Source organism: Pholcus phalangioides, unplaced genomic scaffold (genome assembly GCF_987345545.1).
Source record: "Pholcus phalangioides strain wild (caught in Gottingen) unplaced genomic scaffold, Ppha-v1.0 ptg000042l_1, whole genome shotgun sequence".
Lineage (NCBI taxonomy): Eukaryota > Metazoa > Arthropoda > Arachnida > Araneae > Pholcidae > Pholcus > Pholcus phalangioides.
Genome location: NW_028301628.1, coordinates 37,291,405 through 37,317,173, shown reverse-complemented (window position 1 = coordinate 37,317,173; position 25,769 = coordinate 37,291,405). Strand labels below are relative to the sequence as shown.

At 37.1% G+C, this 25,769-nt stretch overlaps 1 protein-coding gene across 2 annotated transcripts in view; it reads right to left on the bottom strand.

Moving 5' to 3' along the window:
* Pisd (phosphatidylserine decarboxylase) overlaps positions 1-25,769 on the bottom strand; it is a 49,657-nt gene that overhangs the window by 11,568 nt on the left and 12,320 nt on the right. Inside the window, exons 1-4 of one of the 2 annotated variants that reach the window (XM_089254679.1) lie at positions 13,802-13,871; positions 10,231-10,400; positions 1,999-2,201; positions 320-556 (exon numbers count right to left, since the gene is read on the bottom strand). In XM_089254679.1, coding sequence (XP_089110805.1) covers positions 320-556; positions 1,999-2,201; positions 10,231-10,381 — 591 coding nt within the window. In that variant the 5' untranslated portion in view covers positions 10,382-10,400; positions 13,802-13,871. Of the gene's footprint in view, positions 1-319; positions 557-1,998; positions 2,202-10,230; positions 10,401-13,801; positions 13,872-25,769 lie in introns of those variants that run through there. The other variant, XM_089254678.1, reaches the window with a different exon arrangement.

Genomic DNA, 25,769 nt, shown 5'->3' with positions numbered 1-25,769 from the left:
GTGACAAGGAGAGGAGGTTACAAAAAAACATTCAGAAGGAGAAAGTATAAAGGAGAGGATGTCAGCAACTCATGTGATGAGATGGCTAACCTAATTATACCTAAGATGTAAATAATCCAGTGTACATATGAATTAATTAAAAGTTACACATCTAGCAACAAAAGTGTAGTTCTACATTTGTCTCGGCAGAATCATTTATAGAGATCCTTACTAAAGATGAATCCTATTGTGATGGAGCTCGCATAATTGATACTGAAACTTCATAAAGGTGTGAAAACTTAAAACTATCATGACTTAAAAAAAATAAAAGCTCACTTACTAGACCACGGCCAGGGTGTATAGGTCTAACTTCAGGTTTCAATGAGCGCCGGAAAAATTCCCCCAGATTCCTGTACTCATACAAATTTTCAACTACTGCTTCATCGACGTTACACCCATAAGTTGTGACAAATGCTTTTAATAATGGCTGACGAACTAACAATGGCAACTCAACAGTATTCATCCATCCCCAGAACCTTGACGAAGCTCTCAATGGCAACATTTTATAAAATGAAATCTATAAGAAAAAATATCAATAAATCAGACATCAGATTAAAAAAAATTGTAATTTTTGAATAATAATAATAATTACATTATAAATGAAAACATTTTTTTATCCCAAAATATCTTAGATATCTCTGACTGGTCGCGACCTAGGATGTTGCGGCACATCTTTCGGGAATCATTTCTGCCCTGATTTAGGCAACAAGATTTTTATGATAAAGGTGTTTTTCAGGAGTGAATTAACCCTCGTAAGTCAATGTATATTGCTTAAATTTTCCTAATGATGCAGTAGAATCTTGATTACCCGTGCACAAATTAACCTCCTCCTAAGCAGATCATGACCATGAATCTGTCATCTGTCATCCACCATCTCTGTCTCAATGAAAAGATTTTAGCAGGTGGTCGAAGAAGACCTGAGCCATGCTGGAAAACGTGCGTGTATGTGTTGTGAACCTAACATGGAGCTTGTTTCTGTGTAATGCTTGCTATGTGTAGTGCTGCCATCAATTTTTCAAACTATGAGTAAAGTGTAATGATTGAATAATTGCATCGCTGTGGGCCTGTTGCATGGATTAACCATGCTATGAAAATTTCAATTTTTGTGTGTTCAGTTCTTCCTTATCAGTATTTTGTTGAGTTTTTTTTCATTAGTTGTGTATGATTTTTTGAAGGTTTGTGATGAAAACAAACATTTCTAGTTCGTAGAACTGAATTTATATATATATATGCTTTTACAGACCCCCTCTCCCCGATTCCCAAAGCTGAACTCTATGTCAACGCTTGAAACAGCAGCCCCACATTCACACATAAGAACCAGACATTGTCGTGGAGCGATCAGCACCTGAAGACATACAGTCAATTAAAGGAAATGAAAGGAAGTTATGCATTGCCTTTTCTTTGCAACTGAAAGATGAGGCACAAGAATGGTGTAACTTCAGATGCTGCCACATGAGTGCATGGCTCATCAACTGGACCAGCATTATTCCTTGTTCATGTGATTCATGTAGTATATTTTATAACTGTGCAGAATGGGTGACAGGAAAAGGATAACCCATGTTTTTCAGTGATCTAGAGTCATATTCCATAACATTAGCCCAGATATCAAGGTTCTACTGTATTTCTGCCATCAATGAAAGCCAATATATCAGTAGTGTGACTATCCTTTAATAAGTGTAATTTTTTTATTAGATTTTTTTCATATGGATAATATGAATATATACAATGAATAGTCATTTTAAACAGGTAAAACACATTAATACTTTTCCCCAAATTTTGTTATTACTCCCAGCAGTTTAACCGTGTTTTTCTACTATCCATGTTCAACTTCCCCACCATTAGCCCAGATAATTGAGGTTCTACTGTAATTTAAAAAATATATATATAATAAGCAATCAATTTATTTTCAAATCCAAACATTTTTGTGTGGTAAATGCAAAACAAAATATTAAAACTCACTTGAAAATCAGATGCTAACAAATCTGTAGGACTAGATGATGAAATTTTCGAAGCTTCCCTCTTCTTCACATGGCGAAACTGTTGATATGCGATGTATGCGAAACCTAAGCCCAGAGGAATGGGCGTCCAGCGTAAGGCTCGAACATAGCGAACTAAGGCACTGACTCTGAACCCTGTCCATGAAGCACCAGAGTTACCAGATTCTGTAAATGAAATATAAGGAAAACGTGAAACAAATTCCGTGCTTGTGCATAATTCAAGGGATCTAGTTAAGTTAAAAAAATTAATTTAGTAAAAATCAATGTAAAATTTCAAATTTTAAAAAAAAATCCATGATTACCAAACTATGAAAGACTTGCATTCAAAAGAATTATGAAATTAGGGAAATTATAACATCCAAATTAGGAATATAAAAACTTTTGTTCTAAATGTTTCAGATTATACAGTTCATTACACAGTAAAACCTGTCTTCAACGGAACAAGGGATCAAGATTTTTTTCCGTTGAACACAGGTTTCTGCTTAATAGAGGTTCAATTGACTTAATGTGTAAAATTATGTAACAATCTTGGAAAAATTGAAATAAAAAAAATTAATTGAAAATAAAGTAAATAATTTAAAAATAATTGATACATTTATTAAAAATACATACATACTGTATTACATAATGTATTTACACCAACATTACACTATATACAGTCCTTCACATACATTCTATGTCATTCTATACTACTATTCGCATCGCCAAAGAGTAAAAATTTAAAACAGCACTGTAATATATTTTTATTTTTCCCAGTGGTCAATAGCAGAGTTTTCTGCATGTAGTTTACACCCTTTGCTGACTGGCTCAGTAAACAGTTTTGTTTCAGAAATCATACAAAAAATGCCCAAGTCATTATGCTATAAAGAAAAATTTCTGCAGCTCTTTCAAGGTTTTAACAGCATCTGTATAAAACTTCACCCTACACTGTTTTTCTTATGAAAATGACGACATTCATCTCCTCTTCATTTTCTCCTTTTTGACTTTCGCTAAAATATTCAATGACAGTGTCTATATTTGTCATGTCAGGCTCAGTTTGTATATTGTCGTTTATGATTATATAATCCTCAACACTGTGATTACAAAAAGCAGCTTGCATGCAATTTTGTAGGTCTTGCATATATCATTTGGAAATTCAACCTTTGAACTGATTTCTCCTGTAGAAAATCTTGATTTTACAAAAGATTTTGTAACAATTTTAGGAAGCAACTGCCTAACTATATATGGCTTATTAAAACCACAGTGTCAAGTACAGGAACATTTTTTGCTAATGTAGAGGCGGATGATGCAGAACTCACATTGGCAAGCAGAGACTGCATAAAAAAATTTTGGTAGAGCACTTCAACATTTTGTGTGATTCCCTTAGCCTATTGGTTTGGGAAAAATTCTTGGTATTTTTATGAAATTTTCCGTTAAGAGCATGCACTTTTCTTTTCAGATTTCCATGTTAGACAGGTTCCGTTCAATACAGGTTTTTTAATGTGTGTGTTTTAGCATTGAAATCACAGGATCACGATTTTTTTCCATTGAAGACAGGTTTCTGCTTAATACAGGTTCCATTAAAGATAGGTTTCTGTCAGGGTTGGCAGGTTTTTGACACATGGCAGTTTTTGAGGGTTTTAACCGCTGTTTAAATTGTCACATCAAAAACCTCAAATATTGCTTTTCAATATGAAAATTCCCATTGGAAATACGCATGTTAATACTGGTAATGTTTAAAGTGACTATATTATACGAAGAATAAATATTTAATATGATTGTAAAATAATTTTCTACTCTCTACAGAATTATTTTGGACAATATACACATTTTTTTCTTGTGAAATATAAAATTTGAATAAAGCATAACATGAACATTGAAGGGAAAACTATGGAACGATTTCACATTCTTTGATTCAAGATGATTCTTGACCTTCCAAAATTTCTTCAACTGCTTATATATGTTTGCATTGATATAAACCGTCTGCTGTACTCTTTTTACAACAGATAAGTGTTTAAAAAAATTTATTACATCATGTATGTAATGTTGATTTCTGTTATTATTAAATTATCTAGATAACCACCGATATTTAAAACGATACTCTTATTGCACATAACATTGAAATATATCTAGCGATCAAAATACTACATTGTAGGACTAAAATGTCATTTAATTTGACAATGCTAGCTTGTATATGTCAAACTTGGTTTATTTTTACTTTTGCACTATGATATGGTACATTTACTAGCATTTATAATGCAACGGTTTTCCAATTGAAAATGTATTCAAACGTGCAAAACAAATGCTTTGGGTATCAAGTCTTGTCAGCTCTGTTTGGTTGAAAATACTCTTTAAAGCTTTGTGTATTTATACACCCTGATCTAAGAAATTTTTAGGTGCAAATAAATGAGTTTAATTAGTGCATTAACAGATGCTACATGAGAATTTTTATATGGAATAAAATTTTGGGCAGATCACAAAATTTAAAATATCAAAATTGGTATTTTTCCTCAGTAATTATAATTCTGAATATAAAACTGTTTAATCTAAATAAATGTAAGTGTTTTGTTATTTAACATATCTATCAAGTTAACAAAAACTATTTGACAACACTGACAATAAGTTTGTGACTGTCTTAATGCTGATTTAGTTTCTGGAGTTTAAAATCTAACTCAAATGCCCTATCATACATATTTTGAATAAGCAGCTCTATTCCGCTTAGCAAATTGAACACAGGTAATGAGTAGCTTAGATAAATAAATCATAAAATTATATTTTATATGTTCTTATGTTGAAAAATTGAAAATTGCAAATTATAATTAATATTTTGTTTTAATTATTGTAATAAATTAATGTTTAAAAATAAAACATTGTAATATGCAAAAAAGTATGTTTTTCATCATGTTATATACGTATTGTGTTCAGAACATTATCAAAAAGCATTGATTTATAGGTTTTTCATGGTTTTCGACAGTTTAAACCTGTTTTTGATGCTTGTCAAAAACATTTCAGCTTAATACAGGTTCCGTTAAAAACAGGGGTTCTGCTCAATACAGGTTTTACCCAGTGGCGGATCATGATTTCGGGAGGCCCCAGGCGCAACCTGATCTGGAGGCCCCCTATCAGGGGCGAATTAAAGGTAGGGGCTGTCACCCCCCCCCCCCCGAGAGCAGAAAAATTAAATGGAAAAAAAATGTTTTCTAAGTTTTTGACTGAATAACAAACCAAGAAAATAAATTTGCTTAAAAAATTAAAAAAGGGGGAAAATTCAGAATTTTTTCCAAAAAAAATCAGAACCGTCCTGAAAAATTGAAGACATGGTCACAACCACCGCCCCCACCCACAAATTTGCGTTTATCCACCACTGCACCCTTTTGGCCCTAATAAGAACGAGATGGTTCACTAAAATGAACAATATTATGAAAATCATAACTTTTTTTTTATTTTTGCATCACCGAAACCATAAACACAAAAATAAGGTAAGGAAATATAATGATATTCTCTGGTACTAGATGAAAAATAATCACACTCCCATTAAAAAAAAAATCACAGTAAAATTCTGCATCATATTTTTAGTAATCTAAGATGTCCGTCCTGGTGCCTTCAGCCACACGGCAAAAATGGAGATCCGTCATAGTTTTAGTAATTTAATATTACTGATTAATAAAGATTTGATAATATCTCAAATATAATATATTTGATTTGATATAAAGATACTGATCATATTTAATAGAAAAACATTTCTTCAGTAGAGGGAATAGAGGGAAGAAATTATATCAGAGTAAATATAAGAATTATATTTTTAATGAAAGAAATTATTACAGAATGAATTAAATTTAATGAAAGAAATTATTTCAGAATGAATTAAAATTATTGTCAATGAAAGAAATTATTAAAAAATTTTTTTTTAGAAATTATTATTTTTTATTTGTTTATTCTATTTTATTTTTACTATTATTATATTAATTATTATTATTTTCTCGTTCAGCCACCTCGTTGGGAACTCTGCCTGTTGTGGCTTTTGCCTTTGTATTATTTGTATTCAGAGTGAATAAAAATCTTCTATATTATGCCCCCCCCCCTTTCGTTTAATAACGAAAAATGCCACAGTATAACATTGTGGCCCGCGTACTTTATAAAATGTTTCAATATGGCCTGCTATGCCTCAAAGGTTGAAGACCCCTGCAGTAGACTCTCGCTAATCCGGTACGTACTAGACCACGGTGTGCCAGATTTTACCGAAATTGCTGGATTAACTTTGAAGAAACCCATTGAAATAATATATGAAATTTCGTGCAAAGACATAGTCAGGACTTGATCAGCAATTAAGAAATATTAGAACGTGTTAAGGGGTTAGGGCATCAGGAGAAAAGTGACACCACACCACCTAAATATCCTGGACTACTGGACGTGCTGGATTAGAGCACGACCGAATTCTCGAGAGACTACTGTAGTTGAATTGAAATGCTCAAATAAAAATTTATCAGATAATTTATATATTTTTAGTTTTGCTTACCGTTATTTTTGGAGATTCTGCAATCTAAATCCTAAAGGAAATCTTGAGGATCGGCATGAAAATTTTTTTCCTTACAATAACACACATTACAATTACATTGACAATAAACACTTTTCGGTCTGACACAAAGATGTTGTCTACCCAAGCCTCCTTGACCAATCCAAAAATGTAGCTCTTTTTTTTAGAAAGAAGGAAAAGAAACCCCCTTGATTTTTTTCAGCCGGGGAGGGAGTGTTAAAAGAGAAACAGAAAAATCACGTGATTCAGAATGCATGTCATTCAGCATTCATTTCAAACCCCACTTTTTTTTGTCATATGGTCGTATGGTTCCAGTCATAGATCGCAAATGTATATGTTGTTTGAACCAGCTTATAGTATTTCATTCAAACAAGTGGGAGACAAAATCACAATAAGAGCTCTACTACATTCATTTTAATTAGTACGACTGTCTCTTCCTGTCGATGTCGCCGCTTGCCGATAGCCATCTTGTCATCCATTATACTGTATACAAAAGCTTACACCAAAGCTGTCGTATTATCGGCGCCCATAAAAGCATTTAATACTGTGGAATGAGACATCTGTTTATGCCTTCACTCCAATTTTCATTTCGGACAGACATTAGGACCTGCTGTTCTCACCCCTCCTCCTGCTTGTGCCCTTAGGGAAATACTGTTTGAAAATGACCCTCCCTGAATGATCGCTTTCTCTTCTTTCTTTGTCGGGGAAGAACTGGCCCTTGAGAGCTGCGTCTTGTAAATTGTTCTTTTCTTTCAGTTCCCGTTTTTCTTCCATAATTCTTACGTACAGTATACATAAAAAAAAAAAAATTGCGGTTAAAAAAAAAAGGGAGAGCAGATACTGTACTTCAAGAGATTTGTTGATGCGCATGTAAATTCATATGTAGGATGAAGCATACAACTATTTGGAGGCCCCCCGCCCTGCCGAGGCCCCAGGCGCGCGCCTCATGCGCCTGTGCGGTAATCCGCCACTGGTTTTACCATAATATAAGAAAAACTTACATTTTTTTTTCATTATCTAAAAGAAAAAAGAATATTCTCAATTATTCTCCAATTTTACATTCAGGAAAATATTTTCACCTCACTCTAATCCAAATAATATACGAACCATCATGAATAAAAAGGAGGTTACTGGACAACAAGAAACACAAACATATCTTGGAAGTTAACATCCTGGAAGCTCAAAACACTGAGTAAGAAATGATTTGCAGTCACTCAAGAAACTGAGACAGCTTCAAAGCAGCATCAGCACAATGATTTTTCAAAAAAAAAAAAATGCAGCATTTAGAAAAGTTAAAAGTTCAAAGTACTGGAAAATTGCCAGGTTAGCTAAAGGATGAGATAGTAAAAGAGTTTGACAACCTGTATCTTCCTCAGACCATGCAACGAAGTTCAGAAACCACACAGATAGACCAAACAAAGGAACTTTACACCGCTGATGAGGAACATTAATGCAAATGCAAAAAAATGCATATATATATATTTACACAACTTTCACTTTAGATAGTTCAAACTACTCTATTCACGTCAAGATTATCTTATCATTAAAATCTTATTAGCTTCAGATCAAGAAAAAATAGAGTGAGCCAAAAATAACCAACTACAAACAAAAGAATCAGGAGGGAAAAGAGTTCCAGAGTGAACTTCACAGAACTTCTTACGTAATTGCAGTGCTCTTAACACTAGAACTACCGAGTGGTCATTTTGATGCTTTTCAAACTTTGTGAACACCATTTGCTACTCTATTTTTCAAAATTTTAAAATTTCCCTCTATGACTTTTCCGAATCAGTTGAAAGGAATCTTCTGGAGTGAAAACGAAAATTTTAAATCCTTCTGTTGATTTTTGAAAATTATGTTTACCTTGAAATACAGAGTGGTCATTTTTATTTCTTTTACAACAGCTTTTTTTCCCCTCAAAATAGACACGTCCAAGTTTTGACTAAGCTTTTTTTTGTCTTTATACTCTTTTTTTTCTCCTCACCCTTCTATGAGACTCAGACATGCTTTTCAGGTTACCACCTCTGATGAGATCTTTCATTTTCTTCCTCATCCTTCACAAATCCAAAACATACTCTTACCCCCTATCTGGGCCGTCTTCAGTCGTTTTAGACTTTATGTAGAGTTAAGGGATTTTAAATTCTATATGTGCATACGTGCAAGTATTTACTTGTGTATGAAATACAACTATTTTGACATCATGATACAAGTATGTGAGAGGCGATAATATGGTTGGCCTGTTATCGGCCTATTTCCCCCCCCCCCTCTAAACAATGTTAATTTTTGGGGTTGGCTTATACATGGGTTTTTAATTTACTGCGGTTTAGGTGGTCCTAACGAAAGGAGGTCAGCCTATACACAAGTATATACGGTAGCTTCAAATGTAAAATCTCTTGACTGTTCCAGCTGGTGTGTGTGTGTGTGTAGAGGGGGGAGGGGGGTAGATGGCAGAATCCCATGGGTTTTAGGTCATTTGAGCTCCTAGGAATTTTTACGAATCATGTCCTCAATAATTATCCCCCCCCCCAAAACTAATTTTGTAAAAGTGAACTAAGCAGCACATTTACAAATTGCTTATATGACCCGTGATGCAATTCCAGAGCATTTAAATAGCCCATGGCACATTTTCAGATCACTGAAGTAGGCCTCAAAGATCACTTTCACATTCAAAGATCACTTAAGTAACCCGCGCTACAGTTCCAGAACACTTAAACAATACGTGGCACATTTAGAGATCCCTTGAGTGACATGTGGCACAGTTTTAGAGCATTTAAGCAGCCCCCAGTGCGGTTCTACATCACTCAAGTTACCCGCGGAACATTTCCAGATTACTTAAGTGATACGTGGCATAATTACAGATTACTTGAGTGATACGTGGCACAGTTCTAGAGCACTTAAGCGGCCCAGACATATTTCCAGAGCACTTGAAGGATCCATGAAACATTTAGACATCACTGATGTGGCTCTGTGGGGGACTTATCAATAGGGAGAATGTTAGTTCAGATGTCCAATAACTATCAAAAGGTTTTTTCCGTTTTTGGCACATAGAGTAAGATGCCATTAAGAATATTTAATATTTTTATAAAGGGTGGTTGATGACCTAAGCATTATCCAAACCCCCTCTACCCTTGTCATCAAAAGTCAGCAAATCGGAAACCCCCTCTCCCATTGATGCTGACGTAATACTTGAATACAAGATATACAGAAGACTGGATGTTGTGAAGATATTTATTATTTGAGATATTAATTTTTTAAGGAAGGAAAAAACTCATCTCTGCCTCTACCGGGAGACGAACTCGGGTCCCTCGATTGCCGGACGAGTGCTCTGACCACTAAGCTACAGAGGAGATAGAGATTTTCCTTCGCTAGAGCGTATATATGCCAAACGAAGGAAAATCTCTATCTCCTCTGTAGCTTAGTGGTCAGAGCACTCGTCCGGCAATCGAGGGACCCGGGTTCGACTCCCGGTAGAGGCAGAGATGAGTTTTTTCCTTCCTTAAAAAATTAACATCTCAAATAATAAATATCTTCACAACATCCAGTCTTCTGTATATCTTGTATTAACAAGTGGAGAGCGACATTCATGTCATAATACTTGAATGACCCCATATTACAAAAAACATTAAAAGCAGATTAAATGAAAAAAAAATATACACCAGAAAAATATAACAGAGATATGCTTACTGTAAGACATATTGACGCCACATGCTATTCTCGGATCACCTATCAGGCGCCTTGTTGTATCGATGTGTGAAGTCAGAATACAGTTTGTGCTGAGTGGAATCTTGTGATGGGACAGAGTGCCAAAATGGTGAGATATTTCTGATGACAACATGTTGTTTGAGTGATAAATCCTGCAGAAGGGGGGAACAACATACATATATGAGGAATAGAAAACACAGTAGCCTCTTGTTATGCCATAACAAAAAACATTTCGATAATTTACAAAACATTAAAAAAATTCAACCAACATCAGAACCTGCATAAAACTCAGTTATATCACTTTTTTTGTCTTCTTGGCATGAGCGATATAATGAGGACTAGAGCATTTTGCAACTGGGTGCACATACTCCTCTACTCTTGTCGTGCAGCTGATGCAAGTTCCCCTCCAGGAACATGTCAAGACTTGTCACAGGCAGCGTAAGTTCATAGGACCATGAAGGGTCCTTGTCTTTCAGGCTAAGTTGGCACTGTTGTTGATTGGTTGAAAAAAAACGTGGAGAATTAAGGTTTCTACCAATCCACACATAATGGTGCCAACTTGCAGAATTGAAAACCAGAACTATGTCCATACCCTGAAGTACAAGGGACAAAGCGGGGACCATGTTTGGTGTTTGCATACCCTGAAGTACGAGACTGGCATTTCACACATCAAAGTGAGCAGATGCCTTTGCTCCAGTCCATTTACAGCTGCAGATGCCTTTGCTCCAGTCCATTTACAGCTGCAGATGCCTTTGCTCCAGTCCATTTACAGCTGCAGATGCCTTTGCTCCATTTGAAGGTGAAGATATTTGTCTCCGCTCTATTTGCAGCTGATGTCTGCCTCCTTTCCATTTGCATCTTAACCAGTCAAGTGGTTACGACGGTGTTTGCCGTCGCTGCCATACATAATGGTGCTGCCTACGACGGCATTTGCAGATGCGCAGACTTTTTTCTGTCTTTTTCACCAGTCAAGTGGTTAAGATGGCATTTGCCGACACGCAGACTTTTCTTTTTCACATAGATATGATGAAATAATTTGTCATACATCTCTGTACAGCCATCCTTCTACTTTAATATCTCATCACTAGATGGAGTTGAAAATTATATTTCAAGGTCTGAGATTATTATTACTATTATCTTTGTCATGTTTTGCAAAGCTGCATCCCCATCACTTTTTTTTTCCGATTTCCGATTCCCTTGGGAAGATGCATCTGTTTTATTACTCATATATCTTTTAGCAAAGGTTCAACTACTATGGTTCCACATAAATCCATCAACAGCATTTCTTTTAGTCACAGGACATTATGACTCCCTTCCCCACTTTTTGGGTGTCATATTACGTCTCCACGCATTCGAGCTATAAAAAACATGCTATAAAAAAATATTTTAATATTTCAAACTTCCAAGAAAAGGGGAAAAGGGCGCACATCTTCAAAAAAAGTGGGCACTGCGGGTAACACTCGGAGAAATTAATTGGACAGTTGACAAATGAAAATACCCATCTCCACCACCTGAGAGATGGGATAGGGTCCTTAAGCTGGATACAAAACTCCTTTAGCAAAAAATCAGAAATGGGAAAAAAAGCTTCAGCAAAATGCAGACATGCCAACATTGACTTAAAGATTGTCAGTAGTGATGAATGTTCCGCTTTGTCATGGGAGAGGAGGTACCCCTCTCGGACAACATAATAGTGCAATAAAAAAATAAACTCAAAAATTAATTTTTTTAAAATTTTAATTGAAAGTTCATTAAATACAGCACCTCATTGGCACTGGAACCTAGAAGGCTCAGGCCACATGACCTCCCCTCGTGAAGCAACTTTCCGAGTTAAGCGAGTCCCTTAATAATTCATGGATATTCAATGCAATCCCAACCTGCATACACTCTTGTGGGCCGTATATACAGATGTCTTGCAACTCTAGACCCCACATATCTTCTTGTTTTGTTCTAAGCGTGATTCTACTTGGTTCTGCTAACCCTGGACCCCCTCCTCCCTATCTCCATTTTTTTTCGTATCAGAGCTCTTACTGCACCTACGATGAAACTCTTTCTGACACAAGTGCTGTGAGCTCGCCATACACTATGAAAATAAACCAGTGTCTGGACACGCTGCGAAAAACCTGTCTACTCCACCATTTCGAACCACTCAAAAACCTGTTTTTAGCTCACAGCACGAGGCGGTTTTGATGGAAAACATGTTTTTGCATGCTCGGGAGCCTGAATGGTCTGTTTTGGGCTCAAATAGCCCTTAATGTTTCGGAACAGCTTCGGTATAAGGGAACGCCAAATTGACAACTTTTTTTTGACGATAAGTCGCCAGCATCGGTGCGCTGTTGTTCTAGAATGTTTGTTCTGATAAAAAAAAAATAGTCAGATAGAGATCAGATGATTGTTGTTTTCCTTTGTTCCTAGCATGTCTTTTGAAACTTCCAACTGCCATTTTGTCGTAACTGATTCTCTCTCCCTCTATTTTCTTCCAAATGACGTCAGCCCATAGCCGCGGCATTTTGAAAACCGTTGGTAAATGAGATATTTTTTCGTGATTGAGAGCTTGATTTCCACAATTCAGTGCGTGGATCGGATTAATTATTGGATATATCGCATCCGAAAAGAAAAAATCGCCAGCATAAAAACAACGGAAACAAACATCATCAAATTTTTCTATCGTCCCTCAGGTTGTACCTTTATTTAAACAGTGCCCATATTTTATTTCTACCCTGATCGATTTATTATTTAAACCAGGGTCCGGGCTTTATTTAAAAATTGATCGATTTTATTTTTTAAACAACAGGAAGGCCTGCTGTTTATTTAAAAGCGTCTGGATGCCTTATGTTGTTTTGATTATTACTACTATATTTAGTAATTATTATGTGCTTGTTGGTTTCCATTGTCTTTTATGTTGGCGATTTTTTTTTCGGCGCCCGTAATGTATCTGACGGCCTTGGCGACTTTTGATCGGGTCGTCGGACATGTTTGGCGTCGAAAAAGAAAAAAAGTCACCGAAAATCGCCAAGCTGCCCCTTATACCGAATAAGCTGTTTCCAAGGTTTTACTGTAAATTGAATGCTTCCATGCAACGACTATGAGAACCGGGAAGCGATGACTCCAACACCAACCAACCAACCAAGGACCCCGAGAGAGAGAGAACCAGGGTGCCAATCATGCATTAAAAGCAATTCCCGCCCCCCCCCCTTTGTCTCTAGATAGATTTGGCACTTCTTTTTTTTCCCTTAACGGACAGCAACTCTTTAATATTTACATCGAAATATCCATGGAGACGCTCACTCAATATATATCCCCCAAACTACAAACATACAACCTTTATCCTGATCAATAACACCCACCCACACCCCATTTTCAGGCCAATACCATGAAGGTCGGTCCATATCGGCTACCACATGTCCTCTAGCCTCGGAATTTATAGCGAATGCGATCGTTAAAATGCGATCGTTTTAAACATGTAAATACTAAAGAGATATTCGAAAAAGTTCTTCCCCCCCCCCCTTCACCCCACGAAATTGAGATCGTTTCGGAAAACCAATCAAAAACTTACTGTTTTTAATCTCAGTAAAAGGGCAAACACATGATGCAATGTCAACAACAACGCAAATTTCCCGTTTCGTGCGTTCGGACGCACTCGATCGCGGGTACTTTTCCACCACGAAGGAAAAAACAACAACAACAACAAAACATATCCGGCGTATGACGTCACGACTGCAATATGCAAGGAAGAGAATTGGTTTCCGCTATACAGTCTCTTGAACAAGAGTAAACATCTTTATTATATAGTTAATAATAACTAGAGAACGGATTATATGCACTAAAAAAGTGACGGAATATGCAAATATGCACTTAAAAATACCAAAATATGCATCAAAACCAAAAATATACACTAAAAAATCATGAAAAAGGTGGAAAATTATCAAAAATGAGAAAATATACATTTTAAAAAATCACTATGGAAAAAAGCAGATATGCTTTTAAAATGAATATTTTCTATTTCTTAGTGCATATTCATTTACAAAAAAATTTCCCCGCATTTACCTGCATAGGCAAAAAACTTCTACATATTTTTTATTTAGGCATTTTTAATTTCTAGTTTGTTGTAGCTGCTCAGTAACGGAATAACCAGTAATAAAAGAATTTCAACACTATTTCTAAAAGAATTGTACGCTTTTGACATATTTCTAAAAATAGTCTTAATAATAGAACACTTGATATTTGAAAAATATGAACATCTCTATTAATTCCCTAAATTCCACCTGCGGCAGAGAAAAACTGATGTTATAAAAATAGTGAAAAAACCCCCCAGATGCGGTCACTCTTCTTTTACGGCCAAATAATATTTTCCCCTTGTATAACAGAAGTATTCATTTCAAATCCCTGATCAACGGCCACCCCTTATTTACGAAAAAATTTTTTATCCCGCCCGTGAACGCAAAAGAGAGGTTTTACTCTATTATTAGAAATATTTATTTGAAAAGATCATAAAAAAAAAGTGTGTTTGTGATTACGCTTAAATAAACTTAATATATGCAACAAAAATATGCACTTATTCTGAAAATTCTTCGATTTTATGCATTTATCTGTATTAATGATAAAAAAGGCCAAAATATGCAAATGCATATGCACATATGCATTTGCATATAATCCGGACTCTAATAATAACATTAAGAGAGAAAATAATTCTGAAACACAGAATGTTTCCTTGAGTTAAGCTATAAAATAACTAAATTGCAAAAGTTGGCTTTTATAAAAATGTAAGAAATATTCATAAGATTAATTAATATGGGAATCGTGCTAATTACATCAATAAACATTTTATTTTTAATTAATTATTGAAAGTTTGAATGATTTTTCAGAAATTTTATTGATTTAATGTAAATGTTATTAAAACAGATTTAAACGAAAACCCCTGGTTTAAACCGAAAACAATCCGGTTTTTTTATCAACACTGGTTCATAACTTCAATTATACACGGTGATTAATCAATACCGTTTCCGAAGTTTTACTGGCGAATAGTTCATCCTAGAGGTTATCAGAATAGAAGTTAAGAACTTTTTATACGGACACCCTTTCCTCAAAACCCAATTAGAAACTTGTTGGTCTGCCCTAACGGCAAAAGAAAACCAAAAAACAAATGCATTTCCAAGTGCACTATTCGCAGAGATATTTGAACTTAAAAATCAGAGGAAGGTTAGAAAAAAAACGCATAAATCAGAAAAAGAAGGGTTGTCGATTAGTTTTGTTTTGCAATTTTCCTCCCATTTAAGTTCCTTATGCGCCATAGTTTCCGTTAATCTCATGCACCATCTAGAAGCAGAGCCATCCTAAGGACGCCATGGGCCCCCGGGCCAAGTGATTTTCCTGAGGCTCTACCTGGAAAATTCTCGAAAAATTCAACTGCTTCTCGTTTTTCTGAGGCTTTTCTTGAGACCCCAGGCCATTCCCGGACCGGCCCATGCGTTAAGACGGCTCTTCCTAGAAGTAGGATTACCAACCATGCCCATTTAGAAGGACATGTCCTCCTTTCTGATGTCATTTCAAGCGTCCTCCTACGTTTCGGAAAATTCGACATGTTCTCCTTTTCAGGTTTAAGGATTTTTTTTTCCCGGAGAAAATATTATATTTCTTCATCGATACTAGTCTTTTGTGTTTTTCCCCCCACAAGCATTCACCAATAACAGTCGAAATTCCCAGAATTTTTTTTGTTTCTGCTTTTTTTTAGCGAATCTGAAAAATTATTGTTGTGGCCGGTTTTTTTATTATCGGAACAGTGGCGCCATCTATTCTGAAAATTGGGATAAGTGACGTCACTAAGAATGCGCGCGAAGGCGTCCTCCTTTCTCGGTTTTCGAATCTCGTAACCCTACCTAGAAGAGAATTTCGATGTACAATTCTCGAGAATTGTCCTTGGTTTCGCGGTGTATGACAAGGAGGGTGTCCAAGCAGCGCCACGCAATGGCGATATGATACGAAAAAAGCTTGCCAGTAAAAAATTGTGCAAAAAAAATTGAAGATGGCTAAAAGTTTTTGTGTGCTGCGGCACAGCGAAATTCTCATCGGCGTCGAAGACATCTATTAGGCACCCCTCCGGTGTATAAACCTTTCTTTTCAAACCGAGCACAACTCAGGTCCATCGCCATGGGCAATTTACTACCTAGTAAGTTGTGTCAGAAGTGTAAGTGTGTGTACCCAACAGTCTGAGTGCGTATCTAGTGTTGTGTCTCGTTTTTCAGTTCTGCCATCTAATATCTGAGAAGTGAAGAGAGTGAAGTGTAATGATTGAATATTTGTACCGCTTGTAGCTGTTACTCATGAAAAGGTCAATGAAAAGGTTTTAGCAGGTGGTCGAAGAAGACCTGGGCCATGCTGGAAGCTGTGCATGTATGTGTTGTGAACCTAACGTTAAGTCTTTTTTGGTGTAATGTTTGTTCTGTGTAGTGCGGCCATCTGCCGTCAATTTTTCTAACTATGAGTGAAGTGCAATATTGAATATTTGTGCCGTTTGTAGGCCTATTGCTCTCTGTGGCGAGACTTTTTAAAGGGGAGATCGGATCACATTCGCGAGTCGAAATTGGAAGGCACAGGAAACCAAATTCAGCCGACCACCACTTCGGCAACGGTGGGGTTCGAATCCGTGCGAGTCCGTCACAATGACCACTCGACCACCACAGCGGCCAGAGTCTGAACCGGATATAATGAACTCTGATTTAGCTAATTTTTACAAGTTTTAGTGCGTGTACAGTTCAGACCTCAATATAATTTATATAATTGAACTCTTATTCATTAAATTTACTCCAATTTTACGAGCTCACATTTAACAAATTCTTCGATTTAACGAATTTTTACAAGAACTAACTGATTCGCACAGGAACAGGAGCCATTAAATTCATTAAATAAAAATATTAGTTTGTTATATCGGGATCCGACTATATTTATCAAACGTATCATCGCGACTAGTTTGGAGAGAAGTTGACTCGAGAAGCTGGTAGCCGCAGAAAATCAACTTCAACTGACCACCACTGTGGCAACAGTAGGGTTCAAACGCGGGTCCTTGCGATGTGAGTCCGTCACTATGACCCCTCGACCACCACAGCGGTGTCTGCGGCCCCCTGGAGGTCCTTTGTAATGGGTCCGCGGGATCATTTTTTATTTACTACCATTGCAATGAATGGCCCATTTTCTACTATGAAACTGTAATTTATTCAATTTTTACGATATGCAAATGATAAAAAAAAACCAATACATTTTGCATTTTATGGGAGGCTGGTGTCGAAATTGGTCGCTACAGAGAAGGGGGGGGGGGGGTCCGCGGAGCATTGATCTCTACTACCAGGGGTGCGAGGAGCATTGATTTTCACTACAGCGGGTCCGCAGCATCAAAAAGGTTGGAAAACACTGCTATACACCATGCATACAATCAGGGTCGGATTTGGGTTTGACGGGGCAATTAAAGTTGGGTGGTGGTGGGGGGGGGGGCTATGACCAACTCCAGCTGTAGGCCCACTTATCGAGAAAAAAAATTAGCAGTTTGAGATTTTTGAGGCCACCTGCAGATCTTGGGAGGCCCTAGCGTTGGAAGTGACAGAGCTACAGCCCTGGGACGCCGGGACAATTACTATAATCTTTTGTTTTATCAAGCTATAAGTTTACTATAAAAGGGCCCGTGAAAAGTCTGGCTTGGGAGCCGCCAAAGATCCCAGCACATATTTTAGTGCGAGTCCGTCACTACGGCCACTCGACCCCCTACAGCGGCACGAGCGAATATTTCACGGATCTGAATTATACACATTATTTTCCCCAGTAGCACAACGATATCGTTAGGATATCATACCGATACCGGTCCGACGTCGGAAATTTTTACGTGTCCGATATCGGACGATATAGTAAAAATGTATTCACTCAATAAACGTCGAAATATATTTTTTACCCTCTAAAGTAATTCTACTCTTATTTTTCCAGCATTTCGTTTCGAAGGAGAATATCTTGTACGATAAGTAGTCCCTTTTGTATGTACAAATGTATGCCATTTCTACGTCGCACGATATCGGAAAACTCTGCGTCCTTCTATATCGGTGTGCTACTGGGGTTATTCAACATTAAACTGTAGGCATTTCCAACAGTTTGAAAAAAATATCGCTGCAAAGGGACTAACCGTTATATCGAGTGTATCGTAGTAGTGAGCTTCTTACTATTTGTGCATAACCAAACATTCCTCAGAAAATATCTTACTATGTTTATCACGAGAGCAGGGTGACCGTATACTTCATCGGGAATAATCCGGACAATTGGAATCCGAAGCACGAGGAAATACGGGACATCAAAAATTATTGCCGAAATCAGTAAAATACTGTACTGCTTATGGCTGGAAATAAAGGCAAGTAAGCGTTGTAGGAAAACATGGAAAACACGGGACGTTTCAATAAAAGAAAAAAAAATCGGACAGAGAGAAAGAGAGAGACAAAAAAAGAAACTGCCAAAAATAATGGAATGCCCCAAAAATGCGGGTCATATGGTCACCCCATAATAAGACATGCATAGGTTACAAATATAAAGGCCACAACAGGTGGCTGAAACCTGGTGGCCAACGAGGTGGCTGAAAAAAGATGCCCATAAAAAAAAGAGTGTCGAATATGAATGTCGAAAAATCTAAATTTTTATACGGTCCCCCCGTCCTTTAACTTCCAGGAAGAAATTTGTTGTCCCGTCTCTCTTGATGCCAGCGAAAAAAAAATCCATGTTTCTAAGTGCAATATTCACAGAGATATTCGAATTCGAAAACGTTGGGAAAAAACAGCTCTAAAAGCGGAAAAAAACTTTTTACCCGCATTTAATGCTGTTCTTTCCCAAATTTCCTCCGTTTTTCGAATTCGTTTATACCTCTGTGAATATTGCACTTAGAAACATGGATTTTTTTTTTTCGCATTAGGAGAGACAGTTCGAGAACTTTCTAATTGGCAGTTAAAGCACAGGGAGGCCGTATAAACATTTAGATTTTTTTATTTTGTTACGCACTGTATTTCCACTCTCAAAACTGGTACAGGGAATGCCTGTTCAGCATTTTTTTAAATTTTAATCATACCTGTACCACGGGCGGTTGATGAGATAAAGGCCGCGCTAGCACTTACAGGATACCCTGTAATATCTATACTACATCAAAAATGCAACAATCCAATGAGAGCAATAAAAAAACCGATAATTATGATAAAATATAAATATACTGCCCATAAAAAGTTATGGTTGTCTCATCCAAGTAATGATAGTCTCTCGATTTTTCCCAATATGTTTATCGTATTTCTTTCTAAACGTGCCAATCGTGTTAGAATTCACCCCCCCCCCCCGAGGTAAGCTATTCCATTTATTCCCAACCCTATTAGAGAAAAACTCCCTCCGACACCACAACCTATGATTGTTCCCCATCCCCTCCCGTCAAAATAGTTGATTGACGATATAATAACAACTAAAAATTACAAAATTTCGACACGGTTGCACCCTTACACACCTTTTTTCATGTTCGGCCCTACTCAAAAAGTATAATTTTAAAATAAATTTATTTATATAGCTGCTAATTTATTTCTCTGAAACAACACTGAAAAGTGTGCACCCTCATAGGCGCTGGAACCTAGGGGCTGAGGTCATTTGAGCCCCTCCCTAATACTTTCTGAAAAAAACAATGCAATGCACCTTCCCTCTCCAGCGTACGCGCTTGAGTCCCGTATATACGGGACGACCCGTAACTTCCGGTCTCCCCCCCCTCCTCCTCCTCCTCCCCCAAGTTTCCTTCGCGTCAATGCCTCTGTGCACCCTCTCATGCTTTGTTTTATTCAAGCCCAAGATACAGTTAATTGAATTGAAAGAAGACTTTCCAGAATTATTTATCCATTAATGTCAGATCTCTTTTTTATGCTGATAAATTTTTAAAACGTGTACAGTGAGTCATCGACCTCGTGCTCGCGACGCGTTTCACGTTCGACTACAGTGATCCTACGATGAACAACAGAACGGGAAATCGCCATCATTCGGGCTGACATACATATCCGTCGAATAAAGGATGGTCATTTCTCTTCTTTTTACACCACCACCACCACCCCAGACCCAGTTTATATACATTAGTAGGTGCATCTGAGGGTGGTAAGATATGACATGCGTAAATGACCCACGTTATATTGTATCACGGAAATTAATGAAAGCGTATCACTTATGCTAATTATAGATCATAAAGGTAATTTGAAACGATGAATCAATCCACTTGCAATCTGGGCCGCCATTACCAGAAGCGGGGCACAGCATTTAAGAGTGGGGGCCACAGACGTCTTAGTAGTTTTGGAACCCCTTAGACGTGATTTTATATATTTTGCGGGAGAAGGGAATCGGCATTAGAAATAATACATTATTAAATAAAATATACAGGAACGCTGAAAAATATCCATATAAAGAAATATAGACACAATTATAGGTGTACATCAACAAACGTCTTTCAGACCCGATATCTTCACTTCTTAGCTCCATCTTCACATCCTTCTTTGATTACGGATCTATTCCATGCTCTTGGAAAATTGCAGTTATTAGTCCAATTTATAAGAATAAAGGCTCCAGGGCAGATCCGAATAATTATTATTACCTGGTATCGTTAACCGATATATCGTGCAAAATTTTCGAGAGATGCACCGTCAATCACTTACCTCCATTTGCCGTCGACATGGGCCTAATCCCCTCTGTTGAGTTCGGCTTCATTCCTGGCCACTCCTTATCAATGCAGCAGTTGATTCAGGACAAGAGATTGGTGTAATTTATGTCGATTTCCAAAAGGCATTTGATAAAGTAGATTGATTGCTACTACTGAGGAAGCTAGCTGGCATGGGTGTTACTGATAAAATTGTGAGGATAATTCAAGTACTGCTATCAGACAGGGTTCATCAGGTTCGCTTAGCCAGCGTCATGTCCAGAGAATGTCAGGTGCCAAGCGGAGTCGTTCAGGGGTCGGTGTTAGGCCCGATCTTATTAACTTTGTACACTTACGATATCACTCAGGCTGTGTCACCCATCCCTCTATTGCAATTCGTTCTCTCCAGTTATTATTAGTTATTCTCTCCAGTAGAAAACAATAGGGTTCTAAGAATTGTATGCCAAAAACTTTTTCAGTGGAGTTGTCAGTACAAACTCCCTATTTCGACATCAAAAAACGGATCAATGCATTTAGGTAGGCGCACCGATCCTGAATATTATCAACTAGGTAATGAAGCATTACAGCAATTAGATACATGCGTGGATTTATGTATTGCAATGAGACGCATCATGGATTTTGCTGATCATTATCATGACATATTCTGCAAAGCTAACAGAATTTCATACATGTTATGTACGGCATACCGCAAGTGTGATGCTCATACGTGGTGATATGCTTTCTGTGTGTACGTTCGCCCGACTCTAGAGTTCTGTTCGCAAGTATGGAGTCCTTGTAAAATTAAGGACATAAAGCTCCTTGAAAAGCCACAGAGGTCCTTTATCAAACGAATAGCTGGCATGGGCGGGTGGTCTTCTTGCGAGAGGATTCAATTTCTGAGTTTGCACTCAGTGGAATGGAGTAGAATCGCTGCGGGTCTGAAGATGTTCTACAAACTAGTCCACCAAATGGTTTATCTACCATCGGGTGAACCTTTATCCGAGATCATAAACAGACAAGTTAACCTACGGAGGCATCGCTTCCAAATAAGAATACCAACGGCAAGAAGAGATTGCTTTTTCCACGTATTCAGATGTGCGGCGAGAATGTAGAAGTCTGCCATCAGAACTTGTATGCAGCTCCTACGCAAGATTTTCTTCCGCTATTGAGGATTTCGACCTGACTCCATATGCGAAGTGCTACCCTTTCTATTATTTTTATTATTTTTATTATTGGTTATTATTTTATTATTACTTTTCCAGTGTAAGTGCATTTCATGCCTTCTGGGTTATTATTGTAAATAAATTAATTGACAAAAATTTAATGAAAATTTGGAATTGGTGAAAGAAGCAATTCCAAAACCAATTAAAATTAGGACCTGATGAAAGAAATTGTCTGAGAGAACTAAGGAAAATTCAGCCTCCATGAATTGAAAATGAGAAAAATGAGATAATTCCACCACCCATGAATAAATTAAAGAAATGTTTCTAGAAATGATAAAAATGCGGAATTTATTAAGGACACAACCCTGGAATTAATGGAAATTCAGAATTTATGGAGAGAAAAAAATTTCAGAATTATTTCTTTCTACATGAAAATGCAGAATTCCAGAATCATTTTTTTCTAGACGAAAATATAGATTTCTAGACTTAATGAAAATTCCAGAATGAATGAACATTCAGAATTTATGAAAGAAATTATTATTACCGTAATGCGCGGGACCTGGTGCGACCGCACCTGTCGCACATACCCCTAAGGGCGGCTCTGCTTGCAATACCAAAATTATCTAAAAGATCACCCAGCAAACAAATAACCCATGACTTTAGAACGGTTAACGAGCGGGGCCTTCAACCCACTTTTGTAGTGGCGAGCACCATTTATGCGGAGAAACAGCACAAATACGGCAATTCTGACACACGTATGCTCAAACTAAGATAGGGCCAGAATTGGGGGGAGGGGGCTGCCATGGGCGGCAAACTTTAGTGGACAGCAAATTTTGTGGGTAACAAAAGACCACTGTCATAAAGTTTTCGAGTTTTACACCGGAGGGGATGGCAAAATCCTTCTCCCTCCCTCCCCGTCGCAAAAATCCCATTTACGGCCTTGACTAAGATGTGATATGAATTCTTTCAAGTAACTTGCACGGGATGATTCTAATTACGGGTGTTGATCAAGAATTCCAGAGCACTCTGGATTTCTTGAATACCCCCATAAGGGTGGGGCTGAAAAGGCTCCATCCTGGGACAATTCTCGATTTTTTTCTCTATAAACTTAATATACACGGACTCGTGAAAAATATGGAGTAAGGCCCACTAAAGACCCCAGCCAAGAGCCCCTGATGCAGGGGGGGGGGGGGCATTCGTTAGGTCCTCGAATTTACAACTGTGCCGTGAACCACAATCCATAAGCAGGCGCGCAATAGGACGAGGCAGGCGTGTTTGCTACCTGGCACTGGGTTAGAGGGTGCACTGAATTCACCCTTCAACTGCTTCTTCAAAATTACTAGGGACGCCAAAATACGCGTTTGCCTCGTCTGAACCAAGCATCAAGTGGCGGCTCCCTCTACAAGCCAATCAAATGTCAGTAAAGCGATGAGTCTGCGGAAATCGCGCTTCTTCTGAATCACCCATGACAAATACAAATACCAGCACAGAAGCCACAACAGGCAAATTGCCCGACGAGGTGGCTGAAAAAAGATGTCCTATAGATTTCAAACATAATCAACTTCTCAACCTTAGGCCGGCATTACACTATAAAAATTTGATAAAAGTACTTTTGTAAAAGTTGAAAAATGCAACCAATAAGAGCATTGATAACATTCTAGCAAATGCAATCGATCACCTTATTGGTTGTATTTTTCGAGTTTTATAAATGAACTTTTATGATACTTTTACAGTGTAATCCCAGCCTTCTGATATGTTTATCACGCGGCAAAACTAATCATATTAATTCTTAAAAAGAACAGTTTAAAAACTTTAATATACAAATATTTGCTATGTACGTCCATATTGTGTTTAGAAAATGAACCAGAGCAGGGCCGTAACTAGGCAGGTGCAACATGTGCACCCACACACGGCCCACTTGGGACCAAAGGGGGCTTAAATTCGAACTCTTGCACTGGGCACACACGGGAATGGCTAGCTACGGCCCTGAACAAGAGAAATGACGAGAACTCCGGGTAGACCAAAAGCTCATGATGAACGAAAGTGAGTTTTTAGCGCACAAAGAGAAGAAAAGCTAAATTTAATTCCTTTATTATACGGGCACTGGCAAAAAGTAGGTGATTCGACTCGTATTCTCTCATCTTCTTCCTCGTCCATGTTTCCCATCATGAAGAATAGATTCTTAATGATGGAAAAAAAAAAAGTCTAATAAAATAGTGGAATAGCGGTTACATCATCATACGCAAAACAAACCGGTCAGACGCGTTATTTATTTCATGACAGTCCCGTTACAGAGTTACGGTAATAACGGCAAAAAAGAGTAGACGCCGCAGTGGTTACGTCAAACATTTTCTAAACGGGCAATTTCACCCGACGAAGAATAGAAGAAAGGAAGAAAAAAAATCGACTTCCGTACATTCATGGATTTTTTTTTATACACATTAGCTTTAAAAAAAATGATTATAATAATCTACGAACACGCACACATACCTGAATAGCGTCTGGTGAATGTCGCAATCGATATTACGAATGGCACATCACTTTTAATTTTACCTTCTAAGAATGGGTTTTCTATCTCATTTTTGTAATTACGCAGTTAGTTCGCAACATGTTTTCTCTCCCATTTTTGTAAGTATGCATGTTCCTCCTCAATTCTTGTAATTATGCAAGTTCACAATATTGTTTTCTTCAGAATTTTTATAATTATGCACGTTCGCAACATGTTTTTTCTCCCATTTTTGTATAATTATACAATATTTTTGTAACAATACAACTTTATTATTTATTTTTTTTAAGCTTTGATATCTCTCTCTGAAGGACCAGACACACCCCGCTTCACATCTCAATGTTCAATGTAATATACAAGTTCGAAACATGTTTTCTCCTCCATTTTTGTAATTATGCAAGTTCACGACATATCTCCCCCACCCCCACTTTTTGTATTATTGCTAGTATATATATATAGAGGAATAGACACCGCAGTTGCACCAAATATTTTCTAAACGAACATTTTACTCGACGAAGAAGCAAAACTAGACTTCCGTACATTCATGGATTCTTTTCTACATATTATTAAACTTAAAAAAGAAATGATTATAATAATCTCGACCGCGCACGCACACACCACACACCAGAATAGCGTCTGGTGAATGTCACAATCGATATTACGAGAATATGCCACATTACTTCTTATTTTCTCCCCGAGGAATAAAAAATAATTATTGTATGTAGTTACGATAGAATAAAATTGTGTAATGCTAATCCTTTTGTTAATTTAAATATGGGAATTATTTGCGCAACGGCACTATTAAGATTGTATTTTTATTTTCCACTGAATGATTTGTGATGAAACTTCGATTGGTAATAATCGAAAAAAAATGAAAAACAGTAAATAATTCAAAATATTGTTTTATGATAGCCTAATAGTTCAAAAAATATTTTTTGATTAATGATTCACAAAAAAACATTTCTATAATAATGATTAGAAGCACATTGTTATGATAATGGTTAAAAACACGTCGTTGTAATAACGGTTAAAAACAACAATTGTAACAATGGTTGAAAAACATCATTGTGATAATGGTTCAAATTTTTTTTTGTGATAATGGTTCAAATTTTTTTTTGTGATAATGGTTGAAAAAGAATTATTGTGGTAATCGTTTAAAGCATGTTTCTCTGACATGGTTCAAAAA